At 39.8% G+C, this 22,143-nt stretch overlaps 2 protein-coding genes across 10 annotated transcripts in view; one reads left to right on the top strand and one right to left on the bottom strand.

Annotated features, from left to right (window-relative positions):
- The window catches only part of camkk1a (calcium/calmodulin-dependent protein kinase kinase 1, alpha a), a 60,156-nt gene extending 52,502 nt beyond the window's left edge, over positions 1 to 7,654 (top strand). The window contains exons 15-17 of one of the 2 annotated variants that reach the window (XM_051400327.1): positions 194 to 297; positions 1,883 to 1,930; positions 2,346 to 7,654. In XM_051400327.1, the coding sequence (XP_051256287.1) occupies positions 194 to 297; positions 1,883 to 1,930; positions 2,346 to 2,418 (225 nt within the window). In that variant the 3' untranslated portion in view covers positions 2,419 to 7,654. The remainder of the gene's footprint in view (positions 1 to 193; positions 298 to 1,882; positions 1,931 to 2,345) is intronic. The other variant, XM_051400328.1, reaches the window with a different exon arrangement.
- A 70-nt stretch (positions 7,655 to 7,724) lies between these two features.
- p2rx1 (purinergic receptor P2X, ligand-gated ion channel, 1) lies at positions 7,725 to 21,111 on the bottom strand. Of its 8 annotated transcripts, none has more exons than XR_007884916.1 (14): positions 20,797 to 21,111; positions 16,927 to 17,071; positions 14,024 to 14,095; positions 13,587 to 13,656; positions 12,369 to 12,456; positions 12,107 to 12,187; positions 11,169 to 11,310; positions 10,837 to 10,982; positions 10,618 to 10,708; positions 10,463 to 10,528; positions 10,288 to 10,383; positions 8,544 to 8,677; positions 8,358 to 8,393; positions 7,725 to 8,255 (listed from the first exon to the last, which is right to left on the bottom strand). XR_007884916.1 is itself a non-coding variant. In XM_051400333.1 (14 exons), exons 1-14 carry the CDS (start codon positions 20,931 to 20,933, stop codon positions 8,250 to 8,252), a joined length of 1,263 nt encoding a protein of 420 aa, XP_051256293.1. In that variant the 5' UTR covers positions 20,934 to 21,110; the 3' UTR covers positions 7,725 to 8,249. The 8 variants fall into 8 exon arrangements, 6 of the variants coding, with proteins under 6 accessions (XP_051256293.1, XP_051256292.1, XP_051256291.1 ...); XR_007884915.1 differs by having other exon boundaries at positions 8,349 to 8,393; positions 20,797 to 21,110; XM_051400333.1 differs by having other exon boundaries at positions 8,349 to 8,393; positions 8,544 to 8,633; positions 13,599 to 13,656; positions 20,797 to 21,110.
- Between the last annotated feature and the right edge of the window lie 1,032 nt (positions 21,112 to 22,143).

Raw genomic sequence — 22,143 nt, forward strand, 5'->3', positions numbered from 1 at the left:
TTTCCATCCAAAGCCATCAGTCTGCACGTCTATCAGCTGTCACTAAGTCCTACCTCACCAGTGTCTGTGCAAAATCATCCAGCACCTTATTAAAATCCAACTGCTGTATTCTCTGTGCAGAACCACAGGCTCAAAACAAAAAGGGGACCTTTTGTGTGTATTTTGACCCATTCTGTGTTTGTGAATGTTTCAGATCTTGGTAAGAGCCATGCTGAGGAAGCGCTCCTTCAGCAACCCCTTTGAGTGTCCGAGCAGGAGAGAGGAGAGGTCCATGTCTGCGCCTGGCAGCCTGCTAATGTAAGCACACACAGTCATGTCCTGATCTCCCTTCCACTCTTAAAACTTGCATATCTTATCCATGAAGACAAAAACCAAAAATGAAGCCACATAGGCCCTTTCTAATTGCAGAGATTGCTTGAGATTCTGGCATAGATCAGTACTTCACACCTGTCTCCTCTTTCTGCTGTATCAGGTTAACTAGCATTCATTCCAGCAGCAGCAGCTGCTGCTTTGGGTTGCCATAGCACCATCATTTATTATTTCATTGAATGCAGTGGAGCTTACAGCTTTTATAAGTGTTTCTTTATGTGTTGCATTCAGCTTTCAAGGGTAGAAGGATTCAGAGTGACAGAGAATGCTACAGATCCACTAATGCCTCAGGCTGACCTTGGATTTTCTTTTACAAGGCTTGAACGCATCACAGGGGATATGGCAATTGTCTTATCATATCATGGCAATTTCAACATACACAGTACAGCCAAGGGCAAACTGGAGCATCTGTAGCTGTTCCCTGCTGTTCGGTGGGTGCCCTTGGGACAGTAATCTGTGCTGTGTGTCCAGCAGACTTTGTTATGAAGATGGACCACTGTAGCACTGACTGTGGACTAGACTCTAATCTCCTATTGTGAGGCTTTTATTGGATGATTTCTTCTCTATCTATGCTGAGGTTTCCCCTGTTATACTCTAAGCAGCCACAGAACTGCTATCTAAAGTGAAGGTGTTTCCAGAGAATGTGGAGGGAGATTAAAGCAACATTGCCCCCTGCTGGATAATGAAACACCAAAGCTTTTGTAATTAACAGTAGCATGAAGCCTTGGACTGACAGATTAAGTCTGTGTGCTGCTTATTGATTCTGATTCTTGAGCTCTATATGAATGATGGGAGGACTATAAAAAAGCCCTTAACCAATGACCCTTACCAACTCCTTTAATTTTTGAAACATATTAATGTACACATGTGGGACCATCCATAACGACATGGCAGCCTCTGAGAGCCTCAAGTGACGCTCTGCCAAAGCCTTAAACATTTCTCTGAATGATAGGTGGAAGAAATGAATGTCTACTAGTGTTTAGCAGTTAGCAAAATACTGCCACTTCATCCAAAGAAAAGTGAAAGAGAAAGCAGCAACAGGCACAATCATGGCAGGGAGGGCGGGGCAAGTAATATCCTTTTTGTGACAGAAGGTAAAAGGATTTATGGGTAATGTGGCCTTACTTGAGAGAAACGTTGTGAGGGTTAGTGTACTAATCAGCCTGACCATGATCACATCTTTAATGTATGCCAAGATATCATATTTTATTACAAAGAGGTTTCATTAATGCTGTTAATTAGTGTTCCTGTTAGCAGTTAAATGGGTATCAGTGATTGCACTTCCATACAGCTGTGGGATCATAAAGTGACAAATTTAAGAGAGAATGGTCAAAATCAGACCAGTATAGGCCAAGATATTCTAAAGCCATACATAGCCCTAACCCTTCATACTGAGGAGGTGAGGTGTGTATGGGGGAAGTCATCTCCACCAGCAACTATGTCTTTGACCCCCTGAGGTGACCTTTGCCCGCTCACCTGTGACTTTTCCATCTTTTCTCCCACTTTGCTGCAGGGACTCGTGGCCCTTCCGGCCCTCTTTAAAACTTCACCCCTCACTCAGGTAACACTTTGTGCAATACAGTCTGGCACGCTGTCTGTCCAACATCTACCAGCCTGCTGCGCTCATCATCACCTTAGCCTCCTTAACTCTCGCTTATCCCCATCATGAGAAGTGATGGAGCAGCCCTTCCCTCAGCTGTCATCTCATAGAGTTTTGCCATCTCCCTGCTGCTGTCATTCAACGCTGTGTTACATTGATAAAGCATTTTTTTTTTGTGTTTTTAATACTCATCATGTAACGAAAATGGGGAAAACAGCTTCTCTGGTTACCCTGCCACATTGGAGAGATACAGCTTAATAGTATAGTCTATGATATCTCTGTCCTCACTGCAGTTGTCCTGATTGAAATCATAGAAAGAACTGCTCCTAATTACTGCTTTCTCTCTCTTTCTTGCTTTTATATCTTCTCCTTTCAGAAAGGGGAGCACAGGAGATGGACCCAGAGAAGTAGAGCTGGAGGACCTGCATGAAGACGAGCCCTCCTCTTGAGTCTTAATGACGCTCCTATCACCAGAGCTTCAACTCCGTCTGCTTTGCATCCTTTTTGCTTGAACCACTGTGTGCTCACCCCTTTATTCTCACATTTCCTTCAAATCAGTGACAACTACAGGAGCATCACTCTATACACCGAAGGTTTCAAATCTGATATATCGTTTGTGTCAACATTCAGATTTGTATGCTCAGGCTTGCTTTCCTTTTTGCTTCCTGTTAGCTTCAGATTATCCTTTCTTCACCCATTTTCCTTCTCCAATGTGGAGTCTCCGGGCAATGTACAATGTTGCTTGTGTTTAACTGCTCAACCACTTGCTGTTGTGACTCGCATCAGTGAACTGATAGGAAGAGGAACTCTGAAGTTTAAATTATAATTGTGGGAGCGAGACAAGAACATGTTTGTCAGCTGGTATTACACTGCAATGTGGGAAAAAAACTGTCAAACCCAGATTTTCTTGTTTCTTTTTTTTTCTTTTACCCGTCTGCATGATGAATAGTTGGTCATCAGACTCTATAGCCACCTGTCGCGGTCATTGCCAGCCTGACAAAGAGGGGGGAAAAAAACTTCATAATCAACACTTCAGCATGTAGATGACACCATATTGACTTATTATTTATGATCAATGACACATTTTAACATTGTACATTAGATGTCTGGAGGTGTCATCAGTGTTATCGTCTCACAGCCTTGTCCCGGTGTATGTGCCATCAGTAGGTCGAAGTCCTTCCTGCGCTGCCTTCACTGCCCTCAGGCCCGGCTGGTTGAACTTCTCTGACAGGAAGGAAAGGAAGTCAGCTGTCTAAGGGTGATCACACAGAGAGGACAGCGGCTTTGCAATGCTTGAACACATTTCAAAGTTACTTTTGCTGCTGTGTGATATGTAATTATTTTTGTGTTAGGAGTCATTTCAGGCTTCCTCTTCCCTGTAGTGTGTTGTTTGTCTGATGATTTCTGTTCTCTAACGCTCTCTTTCCTTCATATCACACTATACTGCTTGGTTTGGTGTGATGTAATTGCGACAGAAGCTTGAGCACTTTGAAGTGTATGTTATTTCACAGCGAGTGTGAACAGACTCAAAATAGGAAATGAATTGAATCTTCCCGTACGAAGTTATCGAGGTTTAGGGACTTTACACAATTTTTTAGGGGGGCAGGGCAGGTCAGAAAATGGGGAGGATGTATGTTTCCTTTTTGCTGAGGGGAAGGTAGTAGTAGAGCAGATAAGGGTCTTTTTTTTTAAAACATTGATAATTTCTGTATCTAGGATTAATATATAAGGGGCATCAAATAGTCAGAAACAATGGCTCTGGTGTGCAACAATCCCGTCACGGTTTCAGGGAGTCATTTTTCTCATGACACTTAATGTTATCCCTACTGAAAGTCATTTTCTCCTTCAGATTTTTCTGCATCGTAACAGATTTTTTTTTTAAAAGTTCAATGTGTTATGTAAAGTCGGCCTATATAATAATTCAATTTCAGCCTTTCGTTATGTTTTCCATAACGTTGGAAATGTGTGCCCTAGTGGCTATTGTAAAATGTAATATTCCATAAATATATATATATATTATAAACATATAAAGATATATTTATGAAATATAAATTCGATTTAATTTCAATTAGGTTTAAATAAGATTAAACCACCCCAAATAACCCCATTGCCTTTTTTAGTTATTGTTATTATTATTATTATAATCATGTTGCAGGTTTTTGTTCTGAGTCAAGGATAGCATCCAAATAAAATATTATTACTTGCAAGGGTTGTACAGCAAATATAGCAGCAAACAACAATTTGCTATGTTAATATATGATGGAGTCATAGTTTCCTGAGCAGAAAATGAGTCACGCTCCCTCTGCCTGTGTTGCTATCGCAGCCTCTCTGTGGTTGGTTTACATGCCCTGTGTGCAGCTGAGTAGAGACTGAAACAGTGAAAAGACTAACAAAGACGTTTTCTTGTGAGTTTTATTTTGTTTTTGTCCAGAAGCTACAATGACATACAAGGTAGAATCACTGTTTTTCTGTGGAGTCTGGTGGCGAGGGATAGCTATATTAGTCGGGCTGCTTTCCATAATGTTGTCAGACTCAACAATCTGTCAGTGGCAGTGCTTACTTTGTGGCCATTGTAGACCTTTTCATGAATATTTTCACATCTAACTGTGAATTATGGGTTTATTTTGATTTTATATGTTTATTAATTGTTTCGGTCCCATTGTTTTGGTCTGGGATGATGGTACTCTAGTGCGACATCCAGTGGCAAATGGATTTCGTATATTTAACCTTTAAAACTGAAACATACAATTTCACTGCCCTCCCCACCCCAGTCATTTTTATACAGTCCCTAACTAGTCAACTATCAGTTTGCCTGGCTGACCTTTTGAAGTTCCAACTAGCCATGCAAGTTTGTAGAGCTGAGTAAGATGTGAGATCACAAATGTTGGGAACATGGATGAATGGAAAAGAAAAGTAAATTTTTTGTGATTCGAGTTCACAAAATATTTTCCATTCAATGTTGTGGGCTAGCATAAAAAAAGCCCAATGTGTGGGTTGCTTTGTCTCCGCAGACTCAAATCAATGAGAACATTTCTGCCTCCACAGCAGCTCGGCCTCAGATAAATGTTTATATAAATCCATTTTGATTCTTTCCTCCTCTTTGGCCTGGGGTGTCGCTCTGTGAAAGAAAGCATGATTGGCTGACAGAGTGCTCTGATCACTTGAACCACAGTGAAAAGGAGCATTTCAAAGTCATAATTAGGCCCAGGCTGCCAACAATAACAACCCTTCCCCATCCACTTCAGTGCCGTCCCCAGTGTGGCTGATTAGAAACGGGGAGTGCAGCGTTTTGCATTTCCCCCGTTAATCTTGCCCTCAGTATCCGCCAGTGAAGGATGCTAGATGGAGCTCAGAGAGAATGATTGGTAGAATCTGAATGGGGAATGCTTGAGCCTCTGTGTTTGGGGATTTGTGTTCACAGAGGCAGAGACTTTATGCATAAAAATCATGAATGCTTTTAACATTAAATTGTCAACTTTATTATCATGTGAGGGCTGGGGAATGTGAAGCTTTATATCTTTTTTTAAATTGTTCAGTAAAATGTGGTAAGATATGTTTGTAAAGGATAAATTAATATCTTAATGTCTGATTGTTGTTGTATATGCCGTTTGAAAAAAAAATTATGAAAAGTTTTCGTTCCTTCTCTCTTTGTTGAGGATGATGGAAGTGAACAAAGGTACTGAGGTCTGTGTGCAGGGTAACCTTCAATGAAGGACTGTTTGAACCAAAAAGTATAAAATGGTGTGTTCAGTTTTATTTTCTAAAAAACAATTTTTTTTGGTTGTAGATGTGTCCAGCTTTACAGTTGTGTCTTTGTACAGACATTTGTCAGTGTCGGAGGTGCAATATTGTTGTCGTCTTTATCATTATTTGCTCATGTGCCTGTTGTCAGAGCGGGCCACTCATCCTCTTATCTGTATTTTAGTTGTCCTTGTTGAAAAAAATATGCTTCTATTTAAATATTTGCACTTTTCCACTGAGATACATATTAAAGCTATTGTGATTGCATATAACACTACTGGTACCTGCCAGCCATTTAATATTGTACAGTTTATGATCAAGGAAAGAACTGTGTGGTTCACCTGTAAAAGACCATATTTACTGTGTCACAGTCTCCTGTACTTTTTGAAGCATTGCTCTTTGATATCAGTCTGCATGTCACAGCATTGCTGCCTGGTTTTTGAACATTTTTACAAATGAAACTAAAATGTTTTCATTTTCCAGCAATTTATTCTCCTGTCTGTGTCAAAATGCTGTAACAGCTGCAGTAATGAGATTGGTTTTGAATAGTCGTGTTTGTTGTGAATATCCAAATAATAACTCTGAGTTGTGAATGTTGTATAACTGGAGCAAGGGACTTCCGGATTGTATTGCATTACTCATGCATAATGCTAAAACACTGTAAACTCCATTTAAGGAGCAGGTCTCAGAGCACAGGAGCAGCTTGAAATAGCAGCTTTCTTTTCAAGATCTCCTCCAGAGACACAGTGATGGATGATCACTAGCTGCCCTTGAAGATGAAACATTTAACCCTGTAACCATAGGACAGTGTCTTCATGCCGCCCAGCCAGCTCTTTTTTTCTAATAGTTTTTTCAATAGACATTATTATCTCTGCAAGGGTTATTTCTTCTGTAGATCTCTTAGTTTAAGCATATCCACAACCTCTAACCAGATTTCAATTTAGTAGGAAATTAGACATCGAACTGAGGAAGACCTGCTTTCAATGCAGATTACATCATCACATGGCCATTTAGAAAGAACTTACAGTATGTTTTCATGTTGTAATTCCTGAGCTAATTATAATTTCCTGATTCCTTAGTACAGGATGTGTCAGTCAATCAGGCCATACATATTTCCACCTACAGAGATTTCTGCAATTTTATTTATTTTTGTAAAACCATCTTCACTTAATTTGGTACGTTTAAAAAATGTATGTATACCAGTTTTAACTCCTAAATGTGAAGTTACAACCACATATGTGCATACTGCATTAAGTCTAATTGAGACTTCTAAATTTAATTTAATTTTGCCTAAAGGTGATACTATAACACATGATACATTTAAATGGCCACAACCTAGTGGCCACCTGTGTGACTCTTTGCTCAATTCGTCCTTGTAGACTTTAAGATATTCTCTGATCACTGTTTTGATTCAGATCTGGATCCTGACACATATTCATTCTATTTTGAAAATATCAGATGCATTGGATTGGGCAGCCTTGGCAGAGGATTACTCACCCTAAATGATTTCTAGCTTGGTGTTGTCACTGTGGTGAAACACAGAAGGAAAATCAGTGGGTGCAGCTGCCACAGTCGCAGCACAGGAAGTGAGTGACAGGACTAATTTCCCATGATTTCAGGTCATAATTATATCCAAAGGAAGAGGACTGTGGGAGAGTGAGTTTGTACATAATGTGCAGTCAGGGCCGATTGGATCGTTGCTGTGTATCTTCTGTGACTGTCCTGATGTGTGTGTTGAAGGTGCCTGCTGTCTTGTGTTGTCTTGTGCATTTCTCTGAATGTACTCACTCGCCTGTCACTCATACAAAAACAGAAGCATGGCACATCCCTATGGAATGCAGTTGTTACAATGTAAATATGTACCAATATATATAAAGAAGCTATTTTTTGCATGCTTTTTGTACACCTAGACATAATCAAAGACAATAAAAAAGAAAATCTGAATTCTTTTGATGTTTTGCATGTACTCCTGTTTGACTACTCGCACTGCGAAGCAAAAGAAAAAAAGCTGTAATGTTTCTGTACATCTTTTATTGAATGTAACTGTCAATCACAAGGTACACACAGGATGAATCACTCTGACGGTGGCACTTCCACACGTTATGTGTGTATAACTTGCTTTGACAAAGAGTGGCAGAGGTAATGGATGACTTATGGATGATTTGTGTACACATAGAGCACTAAAGTGCCAGAAATTGTTCTTTCACCTGTACAGATACAGAGACAGGAGGCAGAGGTTACACCCAAAGTGTGAACAAAAGCAAACCGAGCTACACCCAAAAGTACACATACAGCTGCTCTACGCTAGGGCTCTACATACAATAGGAAGAGTCAGTCCCTCCAAGTGGTTTTAAGAGTTGTTGATAGAAGATGCTGCTGAAGATCAAGAAGAAATAGTGGACACGTGGAACAATGTCATTTGACCTCCTGAGTCCATTGAGAGAGAGTGTGTGTGTGTGTGGGTGTGTGTGTGTGTGTGTCTTTCAGGTTTCCAGTGCAGCGCATCTTCAAAGTGGCACCTTGTAAGTTTGCTCCCAGGTCACTTCTACACAAGAATAGCAGATAAATAAGACATCAGCCATCACAGACAACCAATCATACAGGCTTTATTGTTCTGATAAATATATCAATCCCTTACTTTAGATACCTCAGTCTCTGTGCTACCTGCCTCTGAATCAGGGTCCTGTAGGATGAAAGTCAAATCCACAGGAGAGCACCAATTAAGACCTCTTAGGTAATGAAAAAAGGGATTCTCCTCATCATCACATGATAGAATACATTTTTTTTTTAAATAAAAAGCCGCTATACTGTCTGGACTTCTACATGCACTCACGTTGGACTTGTCAATGCCATGGACTTGTCTTGCATTTGCTTCAATGGTGTAATAGACGCCTGTGTCTAAACCAAGCGACTCGCTGTCCTGCTGTAAATACAAAATGTTCTGTCTGTTTCAGTTACAGAGGGAACCTGTCTGGGAGGATAGGAGAAGACTGCATCTTCTATCAGATAAAAGATTGTACTGTATATATGGTACTGATAAAGAATAGCACCACTCCCAGAGTTAGTTAGTTAGTTAGTTTGTGAGTTAGTTAGTTAGTTAGTTAGTGAGTTAGTTACTTAGTTAGACAATTTCTTAGTTAGTTACTTTGTTAGTGGGTCAAACTATTTTGAAATGTAGTCAGTTAAAGGGCCAGTGTTTAGGATTTAGTGGCATCTAGTAGTCAAGTTGGGTATTGCAACTAACATCACTAGCATCTATATTTGACGACCTGGGAATGAGAATTTGCTGTGAAGCGTGCAGGAGTAACTACTGTAGAAACACTGAGGTTCAACATGGCGGAAGGTGACCTGCAGCGTCGGAATATATAAACGTCTCATTCTAAAGTAACGAAAACACAATGATTCGTATTTTCAGGTGATTATACACTAATGATAACATATTATTATATTATTTCTGCCAATAGATCCTGTTAAATGTTACACACTGGACCTTTAATGATTACAAATGACATGGACATTTTTGTATTAGTAACATAATTCATTGGACTACAAAAACAATGTAATCTTATCAGTAATACTTTTGGATTTTGTCCAACTTTGAAAATATTTCACCTTCTAAAGAAGAAATGGACACAGCCACAAAATTCCACAAATATTTTCTTTTTCTCTTTAAACGTCTCAAACATTTTATACAAAAAAATTCAGTGCAAATATAATTCATTTTGCATATTCAGCATTTACAGTTGGTCAGATCAAATTATGCTGAATGTCCTCATGATTTTTAATCCTTTTTTCCTAGTTTTTGTTAGCAGCAAGGTTGTCAGACATCCACTGGCCATGGACTGAGTCTGTCGAGCAATTAGAGGCTGTGTTCTTGAATTGACGGCCAATCAGAGCTCTGATCTCAAACACGTACATAAACGCACAATGGAACATTCCCACAGCGAGATCTTTAGACCTCAAAGGGTTCATAGAGCATTGGCAGATTTTAAAGGACCAGTGTGTAGGATTTAGTGGTGTCAGGCCTTGTGGTTGCAGATTTCAAGTCCCTTGTTTCACCCTCCCCTTGCAAGCACAAAGGAGAAATTATGGTGGCCAAAACGTGCAAAAAAAGTTCACTATTTAGAGTAAGTGATTTGTGAAGTGAAGTTATGGGCTACTAGAAACATGGCGGCCTCCATGGAAAACAACCTGTGGTGTCTGTAGATAAAAACAGCTCATTCTAAGGTAACAGAAACACAACAATTCTTATTTCCAGATGATTATTCACTAATGAAAACATAGCTATTAATATTATATTCCATCTTTGCCAATAGATCCTCCTAAATGTTACACACTGGACCTTTAAAGATGTAAAAAAAAAAATGTAATCAACACATTTTATTAAAATGTAACCTGGGCTGATTATAGTTACTTTATCTTTCTAATCTGATAATATAACCCTGATTAAATCAGTGATTATCCAACACTGACCACTATATACTATTCTGTCTGGACTGCCATTATTAAATGCCTCTCTGCTGCCATCTTGTGTTCAAACTACAAGATATTCTGTTAATCTGCATCATAGAGCTTACCTGTGTCTGTGTATCTGTGTATTTGAATTTCATGTTCTTGTAAAATTCTCTTTTTGGTAGCAAGTAGAGTAGCACCAAGTCACAGACTACAGTTGCCTGAAAAAGAATCAGATATTAGTTTATACAAATGATTCCACAGACAATGAATAATTGTGGTAGGTATTACTCCACATACCACTCCAAAAATGCCCACTCCAGAGCCTATAGCTGTCAGTGTTGGGATGATATCGAATTTTCTTGCCTGTGAAGGATAGAGTGCCAATGATTCAAAATTCCCTTTGTCCATTTCTCTAGTCAGAAATTCATCTAGATAGAGAAAACATTACTTACCAGTGACTGCACAATGATATCGATCCTGATCCCAAACACTTTGAGAAGGGTTCTTTGCTGAACTTTATCCTCCATATAATGCTTTGCAAACCTACAAACAGCCATGGAGATTCTCACAATAAGTGGCTCTCAGCCAGAAAGCAAAGTGAGAGAGCACCAGAGCTACGACCAAGAAGTATTCTAAGAGTCTCTAATAATTCAGTGAAGTATGTTACACACCTGAAATTGTAGCCCACTGAAGCTCTGGCTTTGTCTTTCTCATCAGGGTTTCCGTACAGCCCATGGAAGTTGTACATTGGTTTACAGTGCTTTACATTGAAATCTAGGTTGCATGTCCAGTCGATCACAATCCCAATGGCCCCTCCCTGACAGGGCACAAGCACATAATACATGATACAAGTCTGCATGGTAACAAGAGACACTAAAGAAACAAAACACCAAAAGACAATACATGTGCAGCTGTGATTATGTGGAATGGAAATCTTCCTCTCCACCTGAAAAACATTCCTACCCATGCAGTGTTGAGTGATGATCTTATGCAGCTGACTTACCACTTTGGCTATTGTCTCAAAATTGAAGCCAGACATTTTAACTATGTCTCCCAGTTTGAATATGGGACACAGTGGAGAATCCTCTTGATCATAAAGGCATTTGCTGATGTAATTATTATCGATGCCCTCCACCAGGTTACTCCTGAAAACACAATTGGCCATTAAAAACACGGTAATACTCTAAATAGAGTGTCGAATTTTGTCACAGAAAAGAGTAATAATAACCTCAAATTACATTTGTCTGTTTGCCTTTAAGACATTTATAATCTTTAAACATTTAAAGACAAAGTGTGACATTTTTTTGTTTTGCTTTTACCAACAACATGAGTGTAAACCCCTGGTAGTGCAAAACTTTCTAACTTAAAGGGGTACTCTGGCAATTTAGTGTTGCACTTTCATAAAGTTTGGGGACTTCAAGAGACAGATTAAAAACAGAAAAGTCAGTATCAGTGCAATAGACGCAAAGATCTCCTGACCTTTGTACCCTATTTACACCTGGCTTTGAAATGCAATCTGTATCTGGATGAGGAAAAATGCATGTTAATGGCAGGTGTAAATGTATGCAGAACTCAATGGATATGATTGGATCAGCCAGAACACATTTGGAGGTGATCAGGCTCAAATTAGGATCGGATCTCCTCCCGGGGGAAACGCAATCCGTACAACGCAAACACATTCTTAAGAAGAATGAAGAAGAACACTGGAGCCTACTATTCCCGTAATGCAACTGAGTACAATTCTTCATTAGATGGTATATGTCCTCATCCATGCCCTATTTGTGTAAAATCTGTATGAGTGCCCCTTTAAGATGTGATTTTATTTATTATTAATTAGGGTAGGAGGAATTTGAAACAACATACACTAAACCCTGGCTCATTTGTATTAATTTACTTATTCATATAAGCTAAATTTAACTTGATATGGATGAGGTTCATCACCTTGTGACTTCAAAAAGGGGGAATGTTACAGAATTTTTGATGAACAGTGTGTAGTTTTCTGCAGACATCAACAGAGGAGGACTAGGGAATAAACAGAAGAGAGAAGAGTATCAAATCCAGTACGCTGAGGAGCATAAATAAAATAATCAAATATTTCTCATGACAGCTATGTAATGGCGCAGAATCATAACAAATTCACCCATCACATGCATTGCAAGTTAGCATCAACTTGCAGTCTGAATGATTCAATGTTTCCACATACTCTGGTATGTTGTTATCATCCTCAACGGGGCACCAAGCCAACACTTCACAGGTCTTCGTGGTATTCACACACTTTCCCGTCATTTGTCCTTGAAATAAAAACATGTCTCACCGTTAGAGAAAAAACTTAAAACTAGAGCAAGAATTTAGCAAAACATGTGTTTCAAGCAGCAAAAAAAAAAAAGAAAAGAAGAAAGAAGTAGGGTTTAATCATCTTATCTTGAATTAGCATCGACAGCAGCAAGCAAGATATAAAAGTGAGGCAAAGCAAATGCTGAAATAGCTGTTTCCTTTATCTGGCCCTGATCCTAATATATCATTTCTCTCTATGTGATTAACTTTGCTGGTATCCGTCTCTCTCATCGTGTGTTGGATGAGATTACAGATAGTTCTCCAGCAGGCGTTTGGTGCACACTCTTCGCTTCAGTCGCTGACCTTTCGCTGGAGCCCACCAGTCTGTTTAGCTATAGGGGCGCCCCCCATGTTTACTTGTCTACAAGCATAGAGACAGCACGCCGCCTCTAAAGAGATACTGGCACCTCAAGGTGAATTTGACTGGTCGGAAACAGACAGATCTAAAGCTTTGGCCAACATTGGTCTTATTGAAGTTGATGTGGGTCACAGAGGACTTGAAAGACTCAGAATTTAACACAGCTGGAGGACAATAAATTTATATAACTGCTCTTTGCACTCGCTGACAATACTGTATATGTTTGGACCTATTAAAAAAGCTCTTGTTTGAAGCCTTATTTGTTTTTAATGTCTCTGTGTGCTTATGATTTGTGTCAACTGCACAGGAGTTTTTGTGACGCCTGTGCCTGTACATATGTACATGTCTACTTGCTTAAGGAAGGGTTTAAGCTGCATCCTTTAGTGGTCAGTAAGCCATGACGCAAACACACACACGCACACACAATATGTCATGTGTTAAATGTTAAATAAGTGTGGTAAATGTTTACAGTGATGAGTCAGATCTGGTGTATTTTAGTTTCTACTGTATGAGTCAATCCTATAGCAGTTCTCAACAGCCACAACCCATTTTGTAAATACACTGTTTCATAACCTGCCATAATCCTCTACCTCCCTCAGTACATCCTGTCACTGACCCTTGAAGTTTAAGAAGAGATATTGAGACTGATTTGAGTTTGTCCACAGACGGACAGACGGTTATTCAGTGAGGACTGCTGCGGTCTCACACTGTCAGGCCGTCAGGATTTACCATGTCCCGTACGTTTGAAACTCCCTCCTTCACAGTCGGCGTCCGAGCTGCAGTTGTGCTTGCCTGGGAGCTGTTACGCACAAGAGTTCAGAGTCAGTGTCTATACACAACTGTGGAATGTGGATGTGAGGAGACCAGCACATTTTAAACATGAAAACAACACGACAGTGTGGAAATAAAGTCTTGCATTTATTGTAATATTTTGCAGCACTTACCTCAAGGCCAATACGTCAAATTTCTTTTTTTCTGCTATTCAACAGCTTCACAATTACCCAATTACAGAAACAGTCTTGGAATGAGACACAGTTTCCGTTTTTGTTTTACTATTTATGGAAGTGTTTAAGTCAGAGGGAGAACAACAAAGCCGACAGGAAGAAGAAGTCAGGGAGGAGGAGAGACGGAAAAAGAAAAAGAGCAGAAAAAGTATTTTCACCTACCTCTGGACAGTTTCCCATCTTCTGACCTTCAGTTATGATGTAGTTTGTCATCACCACAAAAGATGAGTCTCCCTGAGGTTAAGGATTAAAAGAAGTAATGTGTTAAATGTTTTTCAATCAATCACATTTATTTATGCCATAAAATGACACAGTGCAAGATGCAGTAGTTGTTAGGCAACATGCTAAAGTTTGTTGCCTGTCAAACAGTCAATTGTAGTGACCCCGCTGACATCACAAACGTCTTCAAACAAAACCTTTCCAACGTTTTATAAGAAGATTGATACCACTCTCTGTATCTATCCGTATGGTTTAAACTAGGAGACTGTTAGAGACTGCAGACAGTGTAGCTACCAGCACCTCTAAAAGCTCACTAATTAACATGTTGTATCTCATTTGTTAAATCTGTACAAAAACAACACTTAATGGTTTTATTACGTGAGGTATAACATCCTGTAAAATAGAGCCAGGGTTGCAGTGGAGCCTGATTCCAGTCTTTATGCTAAACTAAGCCAACTGGCTGCTGGCTCCAGTTTTATATTAACACAAAAACATGAAAGTGGTAACAATCTTCCTGTCTAACATTCTGCCAGAAAGCAAACACTAATCAATTATTGCTTTACGTCAGATCTCGATTGTTGAATCTGTGTAAAAACAAGTGGTGGTTCAGTCACAGGGGGGTTATACGCTGGACTATTTCTTGGCAGTGAGCAAGGACCTCCTGGATGAAACAAGTCATGTTAACTAGTAAGCTTTAAGGTCCTTTCAGACACATTTTTACTCATTTCAACTCATTTAATTTGCATACAACAGACGCACCGACCATGTCTGTGATAGTGTGTGTGTGTGTGTGTGTGTGTGTGTGACTGAACTCAGAACTCAAAAGAAACTCTCCTTTTTTATTTTTCACTCACCTCTTTGGGCAAATTTGTGTTTAATCATGACTTTCCATTGACTTTGTATGCACTCACTGCCTCTAAAATGAGTTTGTCTGAACCCACAGTCAGAGGTGCTGGTGGGCAGATTGTGTTACCTTTGGACAGCCAGGCTGGCTGTTCCCCCCAGTCTTCATGCTATGCTAAGCTAACTGGCTCTTGGCTTTATTTAGGGTCGACGTTCTTGTCTAACTCTTGGCAAAGAAAGCAAATAAGCACATTTCCCAAAATATTATGACTATTATTTTATATATATATCTATATATATAGATATATATATAGATATATATATATATATATACAGTATCACATGTATTTTTACTGTATGACCATGATTACGCTCTTTTATTTCATGTACGGTGGTATCATTGGAGACAAGATGCTGAATGCCACAATATTGTAGTTTGATGCTGTTGACCTTTAAGTTTATTGTCACAGAGCCATTGAGAACACAAAGTATGGCCTATTGGATTAAGTTTCTCTCAAACGGAACCATTATCACAGAAAGTAATAAACTAAATTAGTAAAACAACAACCATCTGTGACATTTTCACAGACAAAGAGGAGGATTTCAGAATAAAGATGAACTGATCGTTGGTTGATACCTGATCAAAGCGACCTAGACGTTACATTGTGACCACAATGCTCTGAATTTAAAAGGGCCTACACCCAGACTTCAAAGCAAACATGACAGTCTTCATTGTGTCTCTTTATTTTTCTTTCCCACAGACCCAGCAACATTTTGGTTAAACAAAGAAATGTATTTGAGTCTTCTTTTTTATAGGTTGTTTGCTTATTTCTGTATGGATGCACCCAGCACACCTTGATGTTGACAAAGCCAAAATATCATTGTACCTTTATTGGCATATCTAGCTAACACGGATATTTTAAAAGCATAACTAAACCTTGATCTTTGTCACGATCTGACCAGTGACCAGCTTTTGAATCATTTTCAAGTTGCAGTTTGAGTCATTGACTGTGGATGCTGACTTCATGATATCTGAGTGACCCAGAGTCATGGGATGAGCATATTAAGTGTTCCTGCATGCAAGAAAAGCCTTCAGCCCATAGAGGTAGGAAGTTCAGCTCTTGAGTGTAAGTCACTAGAGTCACCAAGTCAGGCACCGAGAGCTTGGTGAATCCACCCAGCACCCATAGAACATGTGCACCAGACTGCCGGGGGCCCTGCTGACTAATTTCCGGTTTCATTCATTCAAACAAGTCCTTTCATGGAGGTTGTGATGCAAAAGAATTATAGTGAGTGAGCGATTCGTGCCGCCTGAGTCAGACCTTCAGCTCAGGGCAAGGGCTGGGCTCCAGGCTGGGAGAGCGAGTACTGAGTTGAAACAAGCGCCAAAGCGGGTTGTTCTTCTCACATCACTGTAAATCCAACAACATATCTTAATAAAAGAAGTAAACTTAATCATAGCTAATGTGATGTAACTATTTGTTTTAGTGGAAGAAAATGAGTAAATTTAATTTTATTTCTAACAAATGTATATATTAAAGTCAGTCATTTTTCCGATAGATAACATTTTCAATAATTTTGGACAAATGCTGCATATAAGTGTATTATACTTACTAGTTTTAAGTTCAATTAACTGAAGGAAATTAGTGCAATTAACTTAACTTACCTAAACCTAAAATAAATACTTGAGTTACCTTTACTCAAATATTTTTGCATGTTTGTTGGAGGTAACAAATTTAAACAGTTTAAGGCAACCTGTTTCCTCAAACAATTTGAGTTGAACTAACTCATCAGGTGTTACAGTAAGGGTTTGGTTAATATAGTAATCAACTTAATACATTTCCACAAATAGTTATAAGAGTTGCACAATAGTGTGAGTGACACGTGGTCTCACCTCTTGTAAATTTTAGGAGGTAGGAGGGGCGAGTCAGTAAACGAGTCAGTGGAAATGAAGACTTGTGACTCCTAAGGAACAATTCACATCATGCCAACCAGTCACCAACCTGCGGAGGGAAGACGTAGTCGGCCACATCCCAGATTCTCTCAGTTCCAGTCACATTGGTATAGCCCACTCCTTTCATTTTGCTGAAGACAGAGCTCACGGCTGTGTCTGAGGACTGGTAGCCTTTCTCATAGATGAACACCCACCTGTAAGAGACACAGAAAGCATCTTGTCAGGCCTGTCAGCACCTCCACCACCATCAACCATCCAACCAACCCGACAGGCAAGGGCATGTATAGCGGTGATGTTGACATTTTGCACAGCAATCCCACATGCCAGCAGCATAACCTCACAGGGACACGTGCAAGTGATGGTGATTGTGCAATGTCATGGTGGTCGTACGTCCCTTTACTACCACTAAGAGAAATCTGACATATGGAATTTCAGTACTGAGACATCTACTAATATGTAATTCAAAGTGTTAAAAGAAAGTGAAAGTGTTTCAAGCTTAGTAAGTAAATAATAAGGATTACACAGTTGTGGTTCAGTGGGAGGCAGTTTCTGTCGGAGCAATAATGAAACTTTCCCATCTAAAAGCACAGATCCACAGATGGTATTGAAAAGGAATCTGTCATGTTACAACATCATATTGCATGTTTATCAGTATAAAGACAGATGCAAACTACCTTTCTCCAAGTATACTGATTGTGATAATCAGTGGTTGAAAGTAACTAAGTTATTTTATACTTCAATTATTTAGTTCTATATAAAAGAGACATTTCCCCTTAATACATTAACATGAATGTATGTAGCAGAACTTTTTTTCCTCTTTCCTCTTTTGATTTCTCACTTCTCAGATTTATCTGGTGACCTTTTTAAGGTGTGTGACGCAGTGTGTACATTTTCTAATTATATATATAAGTAATGGAAACCAGCTACAAGAGCAAAATGCAATTAACAATATAATAATAATAATAATAATAATATAATTCATCTCTTTTATGTTACTTATATGTAATATGTCACTGGGATCAGTTTTATGTAGAAGGAGAAATTTTCTTTTTGATACTTTATGAAAATTTTTCTTGCTGATAAATAATTTAGTGCTTTTTTGTGCTTTAAATGTAAGACTTGTTATGGAGTATTTTTACATTATTTTATTAGTATTTTTTTTTTACTTAAGCAAAGCATCTCAGTGCTTGTTGCGTCCCTGGTGATGATCTATGAAGAGATATGAGAGCTACTGTAGAACAGCATTTTCACTTTGTACGCCAAACGTTAAATATTCCAGGTTTGTTCTGGTCGTAAAGGCCGGTGAAAAACTGTAGTGATGTTGAGTTGTCTATATTAAGAACAAGTGCCCAAACCCTTTGTCACATAAAATAATCCCCATTAAGCAAAAGCTCGCCTCGCTCAGGTGCAGTACATCTCGATCTCTGTGGAGCTTCACATTGTGTTGCTCTATGTGCGTCTGGCCACAAGCTATGGGTAACAGCTGGTGTGCACTGGGGAGATACTGTATGTACACACACACACACACACACACACACACACACACATGCATAGATATTTTATATAGCGTGCAAAAGCAATTACCCTCTGGCAGAAGGCCTACAGGAGAACAAGTATTGCAGCACATACTCATTTGTCTGTGGTCAATGAAAAAACCTCAAAGCAAGAGAACTGCGGCCTGAAATAGCGTGCACAACGAATGTCACAACTTCTATCAGTAAGACAAATCAAATGCAAATTCAAGTTGGGTATTACGTTAAAGAGGAAGTGGAGACAAAAATAGAGCACATTAATGGAATAAAGAAACCCATGAGCGTGAAATAATGGAAGGATCTTCCAAAACAGCAGTCCAAGTAAGATCTGTATCTGCTCCGACAGAAGGAGGCAGGGAGGAGGATGCTTGATGTGTGCAGGGCTTTTCTTCCTCTCTACCATACTGTGGCTCTGAGATTAGTGTTCATTTTGTGAAGAAGAATCAGAACAAGCAAAAAAAAAAATCAATGAATCCCTGAAAAGCAAACAATGGGCTGGCATTTTGTCAATTTAAAAGTGACAAGACGGGAATTAATTAAAAGCATAGTAATTATAGTTTGTTGAAGCTGCTCTCCTCTATTAAATTAGTCTTCGCTTTTTGATTGATTTTCAATTCATGTATCAAATATGTTAAAATCATGTGGGATATTTTTGTGAGATTAACTCAGAGCACTGTCTGGTATGTGTACACTCGAACTGTAGCCGGCCAAAGATGCATCCTTTTTCATATTTGAGAAGAAAGTTGTCTGGTAAGATAATGGAAGCACACAAATATATCCGTAATTTGTTTGCTGATTGCAAAAATAAAACTAAAATAGCAACTGTTTCTGTGGCAAACCCAGGGTTTAAAACAAAATGTAATACTCCTGACAAGACAACCAGTGGTGCACCGGTTCACTGCTAGTGCCTGAGAAACACAGACTGACTTCCGCTCCAACCTGACAACCCTCTCCTCGAATCCTGAAGAGGAGAATCTGGACAGCTTTATAATCACATCTCTTTCCGTGCCCATCACCAGCCTTAATGTGGCCTGATGGCTGCAAAAGGAGGGTGACAGGAAGGAGCGCTGTCATGAAGAAGAAAAAGAAGAAGAAGAAGAAGAAGAAGAAGAAGAAGAAGATATACTTTATTTAGCTCCAGTTAGGAAATTCTGTTTTCATTCTGTGTTTACACACACATAGGCCTGAAGCACAATCATGCACAAACACGGCTTATAGACATGCAAATGTGGAGAGATGGTGGGGTAATGGACCGCCAAGTAACGGCGCTCCGGGAGCAGTCAGGGATTAGGCGCCTTGCTCAAGGGCACCTCACCTCACGTGCACGGGGAGACCTCATTACCAAAAGAGACCAAACCTCTGAAAGACACTGTAGCTGTTCCCCTTTTATTTACCTCAGAGCACTGCGCAACATATTTCACAGCTACCCCAGTCTAAGGTTTGCAATAAAGGAAATGATCATCCACATATCATCTGTTGGGATCTGAAGGTCGTCAAGATGAGAGAAGAAACCAACTGTGGGCCATTTCCAATCAGTTTAAATCAGCTGGCTGTTTCCACTTTCAAAAAAAAAAGAATAACCTCGCCATTAGCAAGACAAGATTTTCTTTCTTTGTTTCTCTGTCACCAGCAGAAGGTAAGGCATCTCTGCGCTGTTTGGCAGCGAATTGGGCAGCAGTTGATTGTTATCTGTGTTAGCATATGCCTCAGCGTGTTCATCACACACAGCTCCTCAGGTTCTGCTGCTCAGAGGTGCAGACACACACACACACAGATACACACATACATATGCACATAGACAGTCCATGAGTAATTTCAGGCCAACAAAAGCAGAAAAGATACATGATGCAATGAAGTGAGATTAGAGTGAACTTCCAGGGAATGACTCCAACATGTCAAAGCAAGAGGAAGTATGTTTAAGTTAACAAACGTGTTGTATTTCCTTGCCTTAACTTGAGAAGGACGGATGATAAAAGTTATCTGTTCTCAGATTCTGCCACCACTCAGTCATTTGCTCTCTTTTGTTTGGTTTACAGTGCATATATTGCTGTGTCAACAGTGCCAATTTACAGTACTTATCTCTGACCCTTGATAGCACCCTCCGGAAGTCAAATAAGAGGTCTTCCTTTTAAAAATGATGCGTTTCCAGTCATTTGAGCAGTACATAACGCTTTTTTTATCATGCAGTGCAAAGTTAAGACATCAGGGTTGTGTCACTCTAGTTGTTGAAATTTGCAGGATCTCTCTGAGAGGTCAGTTGCAGCAGAATGTGTGACTGCAAGCAAGTAGAAACATGCACAATGCAAACCCTCCCTGCACTCAAGCCTGCCTGTTGAACAGCCAATAAATACATTTTTTTAAAAAAAGGATGACTGTGTAGGTCTTACCCAATGATGTAGGCCAGGACCCCCAGCTGGATCAGACGGCACACCACTCCCACCCGCCTGTTCCTCACCAGCACCTGGCGCGGGGTCTCATACTCGAAGAAGAAGTCCGAGAGGGCGTTGGTGATTTGGCTCTTCATCTTCTCTCATCGGCTGACCCACGGAGAGGAGGGTCTCTCTCTCTCTCTCTCTTCCACTTGCATATAAACAACCAGACTCCACTTCTCCTGGTCGGCCCGTTCCTCACTTGTGGCAAAGGTCCTCTGCCTCCTCTCATAAGTAATGTCTGACGCGCTTTATGAGAAGTCCTGAAGTGTAGGACTTCCTCCCTCCCTCCCCTCTCATGCTTCTCTCTCTCTCTCTCCCTCCCTCCCTCTCTCTCTCTCTCTCTCTCTCTCTCTCTCTCTCTCTCTCTCTCCCTCCATAGGGTCACTCTCCTTTCAGTCACTCTCTTTTCACACCACTGTATCTCCCGGTCTTTCCTTGCATCTCTTCTTCTCTCTCCTTTCCTCAAAAGCAGCAGCACATGTGGAAAGACATTTTTGGAATTCATTCTTGACTTGTTTGCAAACAACTCAGCAGCTGCCACACAAGTGGTGGACCTCCTCCTCTGTGCGTGCAATCAAACCTTATCGTCTCCACTGACACTCTCTTCCTGCAATGCTAGACAGAGACAAAAAAAACACACAAGCTCAACACAAACAATGTGTATGCCACAGTTCAGCTTGTTTGCCTAACCTCATGTCACCATTCGCAGACGTTAAGCCTTCTTATGTTTTATCGTCATTTTGTGTGGGGGGCACACAGAGAAACGTTTAGGGTTTCTCACCCCACTCAGAGATTCACTCACTCTCTCTCTCACTCTCCTTTCATATACCGTGAGGCGCTTTGCATTCCTAATCTTCATTCTCGGAGGCAAGAAAGTGGCACAGTTATACTAAAAGTGAATCATCCCATTTCAGTATGAATAAGTTGAAATATGAAGAATGTTGCATAAAAGGTTTCCTCTCTGACATGTGTGTTTTTCTCAATTGTGCGCAGTGCTTTCTAATCTCCAGAGATTAGCAAAGGGGACATCTTCTTTTGGAATGATGTTTAAAATCCAAATCTAAATCTGGTTAAAGCCTATTAACCAAAAGACATATGAATATACATTGGAAATCACCACAAAATGGCCATGCCTCGAATTTGGTAGGATTGCAAGGATTTGGCAGGATTGTAAGGATTTTGCAAGGATTGCATAAAAAAAAAACTGCTGTATGACAATCTAAATAATAACCTGCTCTAGACACAATGTAAAGTGTGCCAATTGGCACAAACTGCTTTTTTTTTTTTAAAGGGACACTGGGA

This window comes from Dicentrarchus labrax, unplaced genomic scaffold (assembly GCF_905237075.1).
Source record: "Dicentrarchus labrax unplaced genomic scaffold, dlabrax2021, whole genome shotgun sequence".
In the NCBI taxonomy this organism is placed as follows: Eukaryota; Metazoa; Chordata; class Actinopteri; family Moronidae; genus Dicentrarchus; species Dicentrarchus labrax.